The sequence below is a fragment of the Panthera tigris genome, chromosome B3 (assembly GCF_018350195.1).
Source record: "Panthera tigris isolate Pti1 chromosome B3, P.tigris_Pti1_mat1.1, whole genome shotgun sequence".
Classification (NCBI taxonomy): Eukaryota; Metazoa; Chordata; class Mammalia; order Carnivora; family Felidae; genus Panthera; species Panthera tigris.
In genome coordinates, this window is record NC_056665.1 from 110,245,156 (window position 1) to 110,262,068 (window position 16,913).

Genomic DNA, 16,913 nt, shown 5'->3' on the forward strand with positions numbered 1-16,913 from the left:
AGAATCCTAAGCAGGCTCCATACTCAGTGCAGAGCCCAAAATGGGGCTCGATCCCACGACCCTAGGATCAAGACCTGAGCTGAAATCAAGAGTCTGTTGCTCAGCTGACTGAGCCATCTGGGCACCCCTCACATGTTAGTTTTTAAAGGTAGAATTATAATACTTTGAAAATCTCTCCATTATGACTTTTTCATATATAAGCATACATTATATTCAGTTAATGTCTTTGGCCTAAAATCTGCGATTAGCAATTTAGTTCTATCTTACATGCTCTTAGTTACATGACCTTGAGAAGTTTCTCTTCATTAGGCAAACAAAACAAAACAATTTCCCTCACAGGACACTTGAAACTGTTAAATATTTAGAATAGTACCTTTATCCCTACTTTATAACATCATGAATTGTTTTTTTAAAGGGAAAACTTTTTGTCATGTTCCTTTTATGTAGATCATTGGAGTTCTCAACTCTTATTTTTTACCTTAATTTTGTACATTAGACAGCTTGAAGTTAATCTATGGTGAAGTATAAAAGGTCTTTGGTTTTCCGTTTGCATTTCTTCATTCACTGGGATAAACTGAAGAGGCTGACTGAAGTGTGGTCTTCCTGATAATGGTTGTGAGGTGAATGGATTCTACCCAGAGTCCTTGGTGTTTCTCAGACCTCTGTGGAGCTTCAGCTCATTTCTCCCTGTCCTCCCCACCCCAAGTGATATACATTGTTAGATGAAAAACTCTTAGTGACTGGGGTTTTCTTACTCCTATTTCAAGTGAGCCATTCACCATGTATAATAGGCCAGTCCTGAGGCCACAGCCTCAAAGCCCCACTGCCAGTGGATAGGTGGGTTTCCATATCATCTGAACAGCAGTGGACTGGAGTGGAACATGAATCTAGCTGATTACAGTTTTATACCACCGGAACCAGTGATTATGTGTTATCAAGTAGACTGGGAGGGCGAGGTAAGGGGAAGCAGTGGGATGGCTACTGCCATACGTTTTAAATTTATGGGAGTAAAGTTACCAACTATTTACTGAGGAACTCTTAACCGTATTAGGCTACGGGGATAAAACAAAGGCAGAATATATTAGGCATTCTCAATAATGTAGTGATATCTAGCATTGCTTACATCAGTGTTGGAAGGGGAAAAAAAATACCAACGTCTGCGTATCTACTCGGTTGCAAGAAGGAATTAGAAGACACATGATTTGAAAAGTGAAAAGCGGACACGTGAAAATGTTATTGAATACTCATGGACACGAAGCAAGTTTTCTTAGAGCAACACTAATTTTGAGTTCGGAAGGGCGGTGCTTTATACACATTCCTCCTTAAAAATCCTCCTAATTCCTGATTTGGGTATCTTCGGACAGAGGTTCAGAGTTGCCTTGCCCTGGGTCAACACATCTAGTTATGCAGTAGAACCAAGTTAAGAAACCTGATTTCCACGCATCCTTCCCTGAACCTCCCCCACACCCCCATCGACTTAATCCCAACCTGGATTTGAAATTTAGTGCTAGTAAATCGGGACAAAGGGATCTTCCCTATGAAACGGGATCTTGGTATTCCAATTACGAACGAAGACAATTCAGTGCTTTGCCTCACAGCTGGAAGGCCAGGTAGAATCGACCCCTGCAGAAATAACCCCTGGGCAGCTACACCACGGATACGCCAAAAAGGCGCCACAGCAAAGGTAGAAAGTAGACGGAGCCCCGCGAGGGCCGGACCGGGCGGAGGCGCCTCCCGCACCGCGTGCGCAGCCTCGCAGCGCCGCGGACCTCTGCCCGCCCGCTGCGTCCGCTGAGCCCGCGGCGGAAGCAGGGTCCCCGCCCCCCTCCGCCCTCCGCCCTGCGGCCACGGTTGCCCAGCGCGAGCGCGCAGTTGCCTGGGCGACAGTGAGGGGCTGGTTGGGAGAGGCCATGCATCAGGTGACGGTGCCGGAGCTTTATTCCCGGAGGAAGCGGGCAGAGGGACAGGGGGCTTCCTCGCCGGAGGTAAGCGCAGCCTTCCTTGGTCGCTCCCACTCCCGAGGCAGGGGCAGGCCGGCCCTGCCGCCTCCTCCCGGCCCGCAGCTCCCGGGGCGCCCTCCACCCCGACTCAGCTCCGGCCGAGCGGCACTCAGAGATGTGGGCAGCTGTGCCTACGAAACCCAAACTATGGAGGTGTACTCGGCCAAAGGGCAGAGTTGAATCCTGGCTCCTCACCGGGATATTTAGATGTTTATGAAAGTTCCACCTCACCACCTCTAATTTGTTGGTTGCAAAAGAAATAGCCTTCCTGCGCAGGAAGCTGTCCTGCTCGGGGGGTGCGATCCGCGGAAAGAAAAGGCTGGTGGGTTGGAAGCTACCACTACTGAAAAAGTAAGCTGGTTCTTTGCCTACTTCCTCTGGGCAGGGTCGGTTCGAGCAGGTTCCCCTGCCTGTTATGAGTGTCTTAACTCCTCTGTTGAGGCTGCCCTGGGCATCAGTTTATTGTGGTCTGAGTCGCACTTCATCGGTCAGTTGCTATGATGAGCCTTGCGACAGTAGTGCAGGCTAAGTGAAGTTTCCTTCCTTCCCTTCCTTTTCCTCCTCTTTCCCTTATTTCTCTCTTCTTTCTTTTCTACCGAAACTACATCTGAAAACAAGATGGGTAAAATCCTGGCTTCAAGATAAAAACAAACCAACCCCACAACACTTGAAGATACTACATCTTTATTGAATAAAGAGCGGCTAGTGGGAATTGTTAAAAGCTCATTATGCCATGTGTATTGTAAATTGAGTTTTTAATTATATTTGCTGCAATCATTTCATTTTACAGCAATTGGGATTACGATTAGGGATGTGGTACTGGAAAGATGAAACCAGAACTCTTGAATTCAGAAGGTAAATTTTATTAAAACTTTATTGTAGCTTTTATAAAAATTGCATGTGCCCGGAGTAAAAAAAAAAAAAAAAATTCAAGCAATACAGAAGAATATAATGAGCAAAATAAATACCTGCTGAAATCCAACCATCTAGAGAAAACCATTTTGGTGAGCAGCCGTCCAGATATCATTTTCTGATAAATTTATCGGCTGCTTCCTATGGACCAGACACTGTGCTAATCAGTTTGCCAACCGTTTCAAAAAGCTGCATGTTCATCCAGTTTTACAGATGAAGAAACTGAAGTCAAAGGGTTAAGCAATTGGAGGAAAACTAAGTGACTTGGCCAAATCACACAGCTCACAGGTGACTAAGATGGTTGAAATCTAGGTCTGTTTGGCTCAGGGTACATACTCTTAACTGCTTTATAAAATTGCCTCTTTGAGTTATAGAAATATAATTGTGCATTAACGGGACCGTATTATACTTGCTGCGCAATAGACAGCCAATTCTACAAGGTAAAATTATTAAATTAGAAAAAACTGGTTTTAATCTCCATTGAGAAAATACTGACTCTATTAAGTGCATAACTAAACTAATAATACTAGCCACTGTCTGCCGTGCTGTGTGCCTATTATGTGCCCGACATTTGCATGTTTTCTGATTTTTAAACAGCCATGGAAAGTGAGCATTATTATCTCCATTTTATTTTATTTTATTTTATTTTTTTATTTTTTTAATATATGAAATTTACTGTCAAATTGGTTTCCATACTATTATCTCCATTTTAGAGGTGAAGAAATAAGGCTCAGGAGACTGAGCAATTGAACCAAAGTCCTACAGCCAGTAAGTAGCAAAACTGACATTTTGAACCACAGTTTGTCTGATGCCAGAGCCCTTCCCACCATAGACAGTGTCTCCCTCCTTTAGACTGTAAGCCCCTCAGTGGCAGGAACTGTCTTATTCATCTTTGTGTCCCTTGAAGGAGCTGTCTGTAGAACTTCACAGAGTAGGCCCTCACCAGATGTTTATTGAATATTTCAATACACCAACTAGATTCAAGTAGAGGAAGGCTAGAGGCAGGGGACCAGTTTAAAAGCTAGCTGTGGGAGGTTTACAGATAGCTGCCCAGGTACGAAACCATGAGTCGGCACGAAGTCCACGTTAGGAGGAATAGAGAGAAGGGTACAGGACCAAGAAATACTTAAGAGGTGGAACTGACAGGATTTTGGATAGAATGGATAAGATGTGAAGGGAGAGGGAGAGGAGGTGCTTAGGCTGACTGCCAGTGTCTCTCTTGGGTGATGGGGTGGCTGCGATTGCCCTTCTCCTGTATACAGAATAACAGACAAAACTGTAATGTGCCTGAGGTTACTATGACACGTTCACATGCACATGTCTCTTAGGCTGTTGGACAAATGGGGCTGGAGGTCAGGAGAGGCTAAGCAGATGTAGTTTATAGTTACATCATAGGTAAAACGACATTTGATGGCAATTAAACAATAATTAAAAAAATCAAATTTTACATTTTATAGAATGTTTGTTTCGGTATTGCTGAGTAGTTTGTCATTTCCAAAGTGGTGATCTCAGTTTTTTTGTCTGCAAATATGTCACAAAATTCTGTTGTCTAGCTCCCAAAATATCACACTCAGTGAGTGTGAGATAGACAGTGAGAAGGACAGAAAGAGCTTTGGGATTAGCCCGCCACGATAATGGAGTCAAAATACAAGTTAAATACATGTTACAACACCAGATAATGTGGGTAGAAATTTTAAGTGCCAAAATGTTCTTTTCTCAATCTTCATGTATATTTAAAGGCCATCTCAGTCCTCTCTTTTTTGATGAACGTGGACCATACTTTTTACTTACTGACATTCTTTGTAAATGAAATTAATTTGCAGTATATTTCAAAGTGATTTTCAGTGTGACTGGTAACTCCGATAACTAAAATCCTTGCAAGTCTGATTTTGCTAGTTTTTTTTTCTTACAGCGTTATTAAAGTTTTTTTAGGCAAATGTAACATTTGAAACTTTTTGTATGGGAAGAGAGGTGCCTGGGTGGCTCAGTTGGTTAAGCATCTGACTGTTGATTTTGGCTCGGGTTGTAATCTCGTGGTTCATGGGCTTGAGCCCCATGTAACGCTCTGCTCTGACAGTATGGAGATTGCTTGGGATTCTCTCTCTCCCTCTCTCTCTGCCCCTTCCCTGCTTGCTCTCTCTGTCTCTCTCTCAAAATACCTAAATAAACACTAAAACAATTTTTTTAAACTTTTTTTAAATGTTTATTTTTGAAAGAGAGCAGGACAGAGCACGAGGGGGGGCAGGGGGCAGAGAGAGATGGAGACACATGACCCAAAGCAGGCTCCAGGCTCTGAACTGTCAGCACAAAGCCCGACGTGGGGCTCAAACTCAAGAGGTGCGAGGTCATGACCTGAGCTGAAGTCCCACGCTCAACCGACTGAGCCACCCAGGTGCCCCCAAAAAACTTTTTGTAATGGAAGATTTCAAGGATATACAAAAGTGGGAGAAGGGTATAATGAACTCCAACATTCCCATGATGCAGCATGAACAGTCATCAAATTAAGATCCACTTCATATCATCCACACCCATCTACTCCACCTCTTGATTATTTTTAAGCAAATTCCAGACATCGTATCATTTCATCTATAAATATCTCAGTCTTTATCTCAAAAAATAAGCACTCTCTTAAAAAATAAACCTTACTGTTTATGCATTTACAAATGGAAATGGTAATTTCTTTATATCATCATATATTCAATTTGCATTCAGGTATCTACTCTTCTCAACCTTTCAGTTCCTGGCTTCTTTCCTGAATGAGTGGCACTGGAAATCTTTTTTTTTAATTAATTAATTAATTAATTAATTTTTAAATTTACATCCAAGTTAGTTAGCATATAGTACAACAAGGATTTCAGGAGTAGATTCCAGTGATTCATCCCCTAGGTATAACAGCCAGTGCTCATCCCAACAAGTGTCTTCCTTAATGCTCCTTACCCATTTAGCCTATCCCCCCTCCTACAACCCCTCCAGCAACCCTCTGTTCTCTATATTTAAGAGTCTCTTTTGCCTTGTCCCCCTCTCTGTTTTCATTTTATTTTTGCTTCCCTTCCCTTATGTTCATCTGTTTTGTATCTTAAAGTCCTCATATGAGTGAAATCATGTGATATTTGTCTTTCTTTGACCGATTTCACTTAGCATAATACCCTCTAGTTCCATCCACATAGTTGCAAATGGCAAGAGTTCATTCTTTTTGATTGCTGAGTAATACTCCATCACACACACACACACACACACTCACTACATCTTCTTTATCCATTCCTACACCAATGGACATTTGGGCTCTTTCCATACTTTGGCTATTGTTGATAGTGCTGCCCTAAACGTTGGGGTGCATGTGTCCCTTCAAAACAGCACACCTGTATCCCTTGGATAAATATCTAGTAGTGCAATTGCTGGGTCATAAGGTAGTTCTATTTTTAATTTTTTGAGGAACCACCATACTGTTTTCCAGAGTGGCTGCACCGGCTTGCATTCCCACCAGCCGTGCAAAAGAGATCCTCTTTCTCTGTATCCTCACCAACATCTGTTGTTGCCTGAGTTGTTAATGTTAGCCATTCTGACAGGTGTGAGGTGATATCTCATTGTGGTTTTGATTTGTATTTCCCTGATGATGAGTGATGTTGAGCATTTTTTCATGTGTCGGTTGGCCATCTGGATGTCTTTGGAGAAGTGTCTATTCATGTCTTTTGTCCATTTCTTCACTAGATTATTTGTTTTTTGGGTGTTGAGTTTGATAAGTTCTCTATAGATTTTGGATCCTAACCCTTTTTCTGATACGTCCTTTGCAAATATCTTCTCCCATTCCGTTGGTTGCCTTTTACTTTTGCTGATTGTTTCCTTCTCTGTGCGGAAGCTTTTTATTTTGATGAGGTCCCAATAGTTCATTTTTGCTTTGGTTTCTCTAGCAACACGGAGATGTGTTGAGTAAGAAGTTGCTGCAGCTGAGGTCAAAGAGGTCAAATCCTTTCTCCTCTAGGATTTTGATGGCTTCCTGTCTTATGTTTAGGTCTTTCATCCATTTTGAGTTTATTTTTGTGTATGGTGTAAGAAAGTGGTCCAGGTTCATTTTTCTGCATGTTGCTGTCCAGTTTTCCCAGCATCATTTGGGGAAGAGACTGTCTTTATTCCATTGGATATTCTTTCCTGCTTTGTCAAAGGTTAGTTGGCCATACGTTTGTGGGTCCATTTCTGGGTTCTCTATTTTGTTCCATTGATCTGAGTGTCTGTTTTTGTGCAAGTGCCATCCTGTCTTGAGGATTACAGCTTTGTAATACAGCTTGAAGTCCAGGATTGTGATGCCTCCAGCTTTGGTTTTCTTTTTCAGGATTGCTTTAGCTATTCAGGGTCTTCTGTGGTTCCATACAAATTTAGGATTGTTTGTTCTAGCTCTGTGAAGAATGCTGGTGTTATTTTGATAGGGATTGCATTGAATATGTAGATTGCTTTGGGTAGTATTGACATTTTAACAATATTTGTTCTTCCAATCCAGGAGCATGGAATATTTTTCATTTTTTTTGTGTGTGTTGTCTTCAGGTTTTTCATAAACTTTCCATAGTTTTTTTTTTTTTTTTTTGTCCATAGTTTTCAATGTATAGATTTTTCACCTCTTTGGGTAAGTTCATTCCTAGGTATTTTATGGGGTTTGGTGCAATTATAAATGGGATTGATTCCTTGATTTCTCTTTCTGTTGCTTCATTATTGGTGTATAGGAATGCAACTGATTTCTGTGTATTGATTTTATATCCTGGGACTTTGCTGAATTCATGGATCAGTTCTAGCAGGTTTTGGTGGAATCTTTTGGGTTTTCCATATAGAGTATCGTGTCATCTGTGAAGAGTGAAAGTTTGACTTCCTCCTGTGGCATTGGAAATCTTACCCTTCAGAGAAGACCTTGCTGTCTCTGTCACTGGCAGTACCCCGAGAGGGATAACTGTATCAGAATAAAACAGGATATCCATAACCTCCACACAAGAAATGGACGCACAGTAATGGGTAGGGAAAGGATGGTCATTATTTCTTTTTTTTTTTTTTTTTTTTTGAGAGAGAGAGAGAGAGAGAGAGAGCACGCAAATGCACGAGTAGGGGTGGGGGTGGTAGAGGGAGAGAGAAGGAAATCTTAATTTTTTTTTTTTCAACGTTTTTTTATTTATTTTTGGGACAGAGAGAGACAGAGCATGAACGGGGGAGGGGCAGAGAGAGAGGGAGACACAGAATCGGAAACAGGCTCCAGGCTCCGAGCCATCAGCCCAGAGCCTGACGCGGGGCTCGAACTCACAGACCGCGAGATCGTGACCTGGCTGAAGTTGGACGCTTAACCGACTGCGCCACCCAGGCGCCCCAAGGAAATCTTAAACAGGACTTGATCCCACAGCTCTGGAATCATGACTTGAGCTGAAATCAAGAGAGGGACGCTCGACTGAGCCACCCAGGTGCCCTAGGCATTATTTCTTAATAGGCAGTTAAGGAAGAGACCTCAAAGAGTGGTTTGCAGGAAGACTTGGGTTCAAATCCTAGCTCTCCCACTTGCTAGGTGATTATCATTTGTCAGGTTACTTAGCCTCGCTAATTATCGGTTCCCTTGTCTATAAAATGAAATCATAATGCCTTGTGAGGAGTAAATGAGAGTATTGCATAACTCATCAGCATGCATGCCCATTGCTTATTTCTTGTTTTAATTTTTTTTTAACGTTTATTTATTTTTGAGACAGAGAGAGACAGAGCATGAACAGGGGAGGGTCAGAGAGAGGGAGACACAGAATCTGAAACAGGCTCCAGGCTCCAAGCTGTCAGCACAGAGCCCGACGCGGGGCTCGAACTCATGGACTGTGAGATCGTGACCTGAGCCCAAGTCGGCTGCTCAACCGACTGAGCCACCCAGGTACCCCCATTGCTTATTTCTTAAAGAGGGAATAACTTTCTTCACAGGCCACCTCTGGGTTGTCCCATGAGGCAGGCTTCTCCCTGACTTAGTGTCAGCAGTCCTACCCCTTCTACTCACAGCTGGGAGAGAACCAGCAGCTTGCTTGCATGAGTCTTTGCCAAGGTCATTGACTCCCCTGAGGACATACAGCTGAGGAAACTATACCTCCAGAAGCCTGAACTTCTCTCATCTTTCATAATGGCCTGAGAGAAGAGTCTAATAACCAACTGAGGAGCTCTAATTTGTGTGGAAGCCAAGAGTGGTCCAACCCTCTGCATTTTAGTGGTGGGTTCTAGGGGAAAATAAGATTTTTTTTTCCTCACTTATTTCAGGGCAAAGGGAAATGACATGATTATGTTGTAATATTAGAAATGTAACAAAATGTGGTCTGAGAAAGGCGCAGATTCTAACGGGGTTGCCAGGTGGAGACCACGGGAGGGCACAGAACGAGCTCAGACTGCTGTTCGGCAGCCAATCAGAGGTACAATTCAAAGGACAGCTTTTAGTTATTACTAGTGACACTTCCTAGTGATTTCAAATGCACTGTGAGCATAGGCTGCCTGTAGAGCTACAGCAGGGCCCTCAAGAGAGAGAAATCCTTCCCACTAGCTGAGGTAGAGAATGACTTCAGTCAAGTGAAATGCCACTCAGACAAGTGTGAAGTAGGGAAGGCATGTCCGAAGGTCAGAGAATAAGGACTAGAGGTTTAGCAGTACATGTCAGACTGTTGGCTAAGGACAGGCACTCAGTGTCTTATTTTAAGGTGCTCTCATCTCAAATCATCTCAGGCAAATAGGGCAGGACGCTTTGAATTATAGGGATAAGACTGAGAAAAGGGCAGGAGACAGCAGTTTTATTGGGTATATCTATCTTCTCTTCTAGAGAGAAGAGAAACCCTGGGAGGGCTGGTGACCTGTGACTTCCTTAGCGTGGGGTAGGAAAGTTAACAGCCAATGGCTTGTAAGTGGCTAAAACCATGTGATGATCCAAGGAAAAATGTGAAAAAACTTTGTGTCCTTGTTTAGGATGGTTATATGAAAGAAGGTGGTACTAATCTGCACAAGGCATCTAGCAAGGAGAAACGGCTTCAAGGAGCCATTAGAAAATGTCAGGATATTTGGGGGATTTGATTATTTTGTTAAAGACTATCTAAATGGTCTGTCGGGGCGCCTGGGTGGCACAGTCGGTTAAGCGTCCAACTTCGGCCAGGTCACGATCTCGCGGTCCGTGAGTTCGAGCCCCGCGTCAGGCTCTGGGCTGATGGCTCGGAGCCTGGAGCCTGTTTCCGATTCTGTGTCTCCCTCTCTCTCTGCCCCTCCCCCGTTCATGCTCTGTCTCTCTCTGTCCCCAAAATAAATAAAAAACGTTGAAAAAAATAAATAAATGGTCTGTCAATATAACATATCAACCATATAGTGTTTCTTTATATGTGCCTCTATCAACTTTTTCTTAGTTATGCAGGTAATAAGTCAATATGTTCTTGTTTAAAAACTCGAATAATATGGAAGTATACAGATTGGAAGGTAGATCTCTTCGTCACCATTTCACCTCTCTGCCCCTTCTGATCCCCTGTCTCTTTCTGGCAGTAGCCATCAACATTTGATATTCTTCCATTTCTTTTTACCCACCCACGCCCTCAGTAGTTCAGCATACCTTCCCAGCATACCCAATCCTTGGAGACCGCGGATAAGAGGAGCACCAGAAATAATGAAAACCTTAGAAATCGTCCACTGACCAGCTCAGTACCAATTGTCTTTTTTTTTTTTTTAAGTTTGTTTGTTTATTTATTTACTTATTTATTTTGAGAGAGTCACAGTGTAAGTGGGGGAGGAGCAGAGACGGAGGGAGAGAGAGAATCACAAGCAGACTCCATGCTGCCAGCACAGAGCCTGACATGGGGCTTGAACTCACGAACCTGCGAAATCATGACCTGAGCCGAAACCTAGAGTCTGACGCTTAACCAACTGTGCCACCCAGGCACCCCTGGTGCCAATTATCTTTAAAAAAAAAAAAAAGTTGAAAAATGCGAAGAATCATTCCCTTGCGGGGACACGATGTATATGCTTTTAGGAACTAACCTCTTCTACAACCTGAACACTGCTAGGAGGTTGGCAGAAACTCCGGGAAGAAGACAGAGTCAAACAGATTAACTTTATTATTCCCATGGAGAGGTATTTCTGTAAAATAATTACTTTGTGAGTAACATCAATCCCAGAAAATTTTCAGATGAAGTTGTTTTATAACTGTTGCGTCAAAAAACAAAACAAAAACACCCAACTGTTAAAAAACACACACAAAACTGTTGTGTCCACAGGGAGATAAAGAAAATATATATGGTTGATATCCATCTTTAGAGAATGAGTAAAGTCTGGGGGAATGTGCTTCCATTACTACACCTACACGTAAGCAGAAAGACAAGAAACTGTGGGCAGAGATTAGGCTTCTGGGTTGTGTTATTGTGGCATTGTTTCAGGCGGAAAAATAAAAATCGTAATCCACGGTGGGTTTCCAAACCAGTGTATTTGGTAGACCCCACAGTTCTCTGTGAAAATGCACGCTCTATAAGGCAGGAACCACATCCTGCTGGTCTACAAAACGTTTTTCTGGGTGGGGAGGGGGGTGGCACCTGGGTAGCTCAGCCAGTTGAGCATCCGACTTTGGCTCAGGTCATGATCTCGGAGTTTGTGAGTTCGAGCCTGCATTGGGCTCTGTGCTGATAGTTGGGAGCTTGGAGCCTGCTTCGGATTCTGTGTCTGCCTCTCTCTGTGCCCCTCCCCTACTCATGCTCTGTCTCCGTCCCTCTCTCTCTCTCAAAAATAAATAAACATTAAAAATTTTTTTAAAAATGTTTTTCTGGGTTTTTCTATTCAGCATTTGCTGATATTCCTAAGGGTCTGTGCATTGACTCTAACAGGCACCATTTTCTTTTCTTTTCTTTTTAAAAATAAATTTTTAAAAAATGTTTTATTTATTTTTGACACAGAGAGCATGAGCAGGCGAGGGGCAGAGAGAGAGGGAGACACAGAATCCGAAGCAGGCTCCAGGCTCCGAGCTGTCTGCACAGAGCCCGACGCGAGGCTCGAACTCACAGACCGCAAGATCATGACCTGAGCCGAAGTCGGACGCTCAACTGACTGAGCCACCCAGGCGCCCCACCATTTTATTTTCAATGTCAGAGCAATGTGTGACGGAGTGTGGCCTCATAGTATATGTTTGTTGCTCCGTCGTGGTCCCTTGTTAGCCCCATTACTGCTTAGTAAATGTTTGTACAACTATAGAGTTTAAGACACCCTGAGTTAAGTAAAGGGTCCCGATACCTCCCAAGAGATAGTCAAGGCCCTTACAAGAGTCCACAGCAGTGACAACTGAGATGCTGCTCGGGAGGCCAGATTGCCTGGTAGGTAAGCACATGGCTCTGAGGCTAGAGATCCTGGGCCCCAATCCAGGCTCTGACACATGCTAAGTGATCTTGGTCAAGCTACTTACCTCTTTCTGAGCTTCAGTTTTTCTCATGTGTAAAAGTGGCTATACGAGTAATATTAGAGTAATCATACTAGTAATCATAGAATTGCTGTGAGGACTAAGATTGTGCCTAAAAGCACTTGGTGCACAAGTGCTCAATAAATAAAAACATCTCTCCAAACTTACTGTGAGCTTTCTGTTTCTTGTGAAGTTACTACAACATCTTCAGAATGAAATGTTTCGTGTATGGTGGTATTCTGGAGGCTGCTGATACGTAGAGGCTGAATATAAAGTCTGAAATGTTCATCTTTTTTTCTAGATGGTTGTTCCATATGTAAATACACGAATTGAGGACCTCTGTGCCCAAGATTCTCCTCACACTCCACTCATGACATATGCTAGTCCTGAGATGCCATGAGTTACTGTTGTGATAGCATCAGTCTTCATGGGAAGGTTCGGTTCCTAATTTTCTCATTTCTATTACAGTTTTACACCTGCAGTGGAACTCAAGGAAAAAGGAAAGAAAGGCAAAGCAATACACTTTGCTGAAATTGATGGTCCGGCTTCAGACAGGTACCTTCACTTCCCAACTGTGGCAGTGCTGCTGATAGCACCTCTTAGCAGAATGACTCAAGTGTTTACAAACTCTAAGAAAATGTCATTCCCATTATCTGAGGTTGAAATGCAGATACCCGTTAAGGAAAGAACATGCGCTATTTGACAATTGTGGGAGGAGTTATACCAGCCCCTGTAAATGTATCCCGGTGATAATTTGGCTCTTAGCAAATTTTCAACATTTTATACTTAAACAAATTTTTTTTTACTTTATTTTAGAGAAAGAGTGTGCATAGGAGTGAGCAGGGGAGAGGCAGAGGGAGAGAAGGAGAGAATCTCAAACAGGCGTCATGCCCAGTGTGGAGCCCAACACGGGGCTCAATCCCATGACTCTGGGATCATGACTTGGGCCCCCACCAATAGTCAGACACTCAACTGACTGAGCCACACACGCGCCCCTATACTTTTTTCTTTTTTTTAATCTGAATATGGTAGCTCCACCATAAATACATGATCTTAATAGATGATCTAAATGATCTGTTTCGGATGGAATTGGCATTTACATTTTCTATCAGGTAGTGTGCATTTCTCCTAACCCTAGCATGGTAAATATAATGTTTAATAAAATGCATTCCAAAATTCTCCTACATTAAACCAAACCCATTTTTGGGTTTTGACGTTCAGGCTCTCCTTACTTGATAGTAAAAGCCTCATGCATCTCAGGATCAATTACATACAGTTGAAATCTTTCAAGTCACTGCTAGAGACTGTTCCATTCCAAAACAGGTTGATGGATAAAAAGCTTGCTTCAAGAGACGATAAGTCACTTAAAGCCTTAGAGAAGCGAGGTCAGCAGGGCAACGTGACGCTCCATGATGCTAAATGTGAGTAGCTGGTTCATCATCCACACATATCGTATGGGGGGTGAGCCTCTGAGGCCGCCCTCTGTCCCTCTTTCAACTGTCCATCTTTGCTCCTTTCAGTTGTTGCTTTGTTTTTACTACAAGATAATGAGATGCAGCGGATCTGTTCCTTTACAACATTCATGAGGTATGTAGTGCTCATGAGAAGTTTTATATCTTTTATCCTTAGTTCAAAGTAATTCCGCCTGATAAATGGTGAACAAATCTGGTTTTTGGAGAAAGGGCATGGGACTGGCTCTGTGCAAGCCATCCCCTCAGACTGAGACCAAAGCAATGAGGCCGGAAGTCACAGCAGCCCAAAATAAAGCCCTAGGGCAAGGAGAATGGATAGCATGTTATCAAGAGTCCCATAGAGACTACATTATGTTTATATAATAGTAAGAGGGTATACTCGTTTACTAAAGACCCATTTTCTCCGTTTTTGGAGCCCCAGCAAATACTAGGTGTGTGACTCTGGGTGAAGCTTCTTGACCTTTCTAAGCCTGTTTCCTCAGATATGAAATCGGAAGTCGTTGTGTCTCCCTATGCCTGTGGGTGGAGGGTGCTTCTCAGGGTGCCGCACTTGAGCGTGCTCAATGAGAAGTTCCCAACGATTGGCAGCCCTCCCAGGTTCCCTTACATTTAGTGAAGGCTGTTTGTGGCAAACACCTTAGGCTTTATTCCACAACAGGGGCACACTCCTCCCGACGATGACAGGGCAAGCTGGGAGCACTAGGGAGTCAGTGTCCCTTCGGTCAGTGCTGTGCGAGGAGGGAGTGTTGGTAGAAAAAGATCCTAACTTTCATCCGTCAAGATAACTCTGAGAAGTTTTCCCCGCCAGGACTGAACTACATTTGTCCACGGGGATAACCAACTTGTTAACCACCCCCTTTGTGGGCTTCCTTCCCTTTCCTGTCTCACTTCCCTACCCCACAACTGATGTTTCCTGTGCGCACATCCCACGTCTTTGTCTCAGAGTCTGTTTCTGGGAGAACCCACCCTAGGACAGGGACATATTAATGTCGTGGGAAAAAAATCTGCAGTGCTCACGTTCATCCTGTTGTCAAGGTATAGTTGAAGAAAGAATGTCAGTAAGAATTTCCACTTGCTAGAAAGAAAGTAGCAAAAATCTTGTAAGAGTATTTAGAAAGAAGACAAAGGCTTCTAATTTTTCCTTGTAGGACTGCCTTTGCTGCATGCATCCCACAGTAGTTTTTAAACAAATCAGATTGTGAATCAATGCAACCTTTTCCTCGAGCAAAACCATGAAACTTTAATATGCTCTACACTATGCCCTAGCAGTTTCACTCCGAGGAAGTTACTCAGAAATGTGGCCATCAGGCTAATTACTGCAGCAGTATTGATAACATTTCTAAAAGACCTACATATCCATCAATAGAGGACTATTTAAGTAAATTGTGAGTTATAGAATATTTTACCCAGCTGTTTAAGAGAATGAGGAAAATCGATCCATAGTATCAAGGAAAGAGGTCCATGCTAAGCAGGTAAGTGACAAAAGCAAGTTGCAAAGACTTGTGTGTACAGCGTTATCTTCTTTGCTACCAAAGAAAAATTTAAGGCATATATTCATGCGTGTGTATGTAGGTGTGTTGGTGGGGGAAGACCTTCTATGTAATTGTCTATGCTTTGGAAAGTGTAGAAAGGATTCAGGCCACTCTTAGCAGCGGCTGCCACTTGGAAGTAGGATGCTAGCAAGGGAGGAGAGGACTTTTTACTTTACACATTTGTGTACATTTTTTAAAGAATGGGAAAATATTATTTGTATAATAAAAACTTATTAAAAGTGAAAAGTAATTAATAAACAAAACTATAGTTTAGCATGTGACCTCCCAAAAAGTTTTGGTTACAAAAATCCGATTTCTTACATCTTCAATAGTATAGTAGACAGAATTTTTAAGTTTTTTTGTTTGTTTGTGTTTTTTGAGAGAGAAAGAGCGTACTATGCAACTAGGGGAGGGACAGAGAGAAAGAGGGAGAGAGAGAATCCTAAGCAGGTTCCTTGCTGATCAGAATGGGATCCGATCTCAGGAACCATGAGACCATGACCTGAGCTGAAATCAAGAGTTGGACCCAGGTGCCTCAGTAGATAGAATTTTATTTTATTTATTTATTAAAAAATTTTTTAAAAATATTTATTTATTTTTGAGACAGAGAGAGACAGAGCATGAATGGGGGAGGGTCAGAGAGAGGGGGAGACACAGAATCCAAAGCAGCCTCCAGGCTCTGAGCTGTCAGCACAGAGCCTGACGCGGGGTTCAAACTCATGGACCATGAGATTGTGACCTGAGCTGAAGTCAGATGCTCAACCAACTGAGCCACCCAGGTGCCCCAGTAGATAGAATTTTAAATGGTAAATTAGTTGTGTAATAGGCATGATAACATGTACTTCTATTTATTCTTATGTCATGTGCCCATGTATTTTTATGAGAAGTTTTATATTTGAAATATGTCAGCATTCATTTCTTTCTTTTCTTTCTTTCTTTCTTTCTTTCTTTCTTTCTTTCTTTCTTTCTTTCTTTCTTTTTCTCTCTTTCTCTCTTTCTCTCTTTCTCTCTTTCTTTCTTTTTTAACTCTCCCCATAGGAATAAGAATCTTGACAATTTCCTCATGGCATTATTGTACTATTTATCTCATTACTTGGAAAAAATAGCCCTGGAAAAGAAACCCAAAAGCTGTATGGTGTAAGTAGGACTTTGCAGTGTGCTGTAAAGTTTTATCATTGCCAGTAATAAAACTGACTTTTTTCTTTCAAGCTTTTATTTAAATTCAAGTTAGTTAACATACAGTGTACTATTGGTTTCAGGAGCAGAATTTAGTGATTCATTACTTACATATAACAGCCAGTGCTCATCACAGGTGCCCTCCTTAATGCCTATTCTCTGTTTGGCCCATCCCCTCACCCACCTCCCTTCCAGCAACCCTCGGTTTGTTCTCTTTAGTTAAGAGTCTCTTATGGTTTGCCTCCCTCTCTGTTTTTCTCTTATTTTATTTTTCCTTTCCTCCCCCGTATGTTCATCTGTTTTGTTTCTTAAATTCCACATATGAGTGAAATCTTACAGTATTTGTCTTTCTCTGTCTTATTTCGCTTAGCATAATACACTCTGGCTCCATCCACATCATTGCAAAAGGCAAGATTTC

At 42.4% G+C, this 16,913-nt stretch overlaps 1 protein-coding gene across 18 annotated transcripts in view; it reads left to right on the forward strand.

Annotated features, from left to right (window-relative positions):
* Positions 1-1,831: 1,831 nt before the first annotated feature.
* PPP1R36 (protein phosphatase 1 regulatory subunit 36) overlaps positions 1,832-16,913 on the forward strand; it is a 67,351-nt gene continuing 52,269 nt past the window's right edge. For 13 of the 18 annotated variants that reach the window (XM_042989886.1, XM_042989884.1, XM_042989887.1 and 10 more), the window contains exons 1-6: positions 1,832-1,985; positions 2,791-2,855; positions 12,784-12,870; positions 13,639-13,736; positions 13,836-13,902; positions 16,358-16,456. In XM_042989886.1, coding sequence (XP_042845820.1) covers positions 1,911-1,985; positions 2,791-2,855; positions 12,784-12,870; positions 13,639-13,736; positions 13,836-13,902; positions 16,358-16,456 — 491 coding nt within the window. In that variant the 5' untranslated portion in view covers positions 1,832-1,910. The other 5 variants (XM_042989881.1, XM_042989882.1, XM_042989889.1 and 2 more) reach the window with 5 other exon arrangements.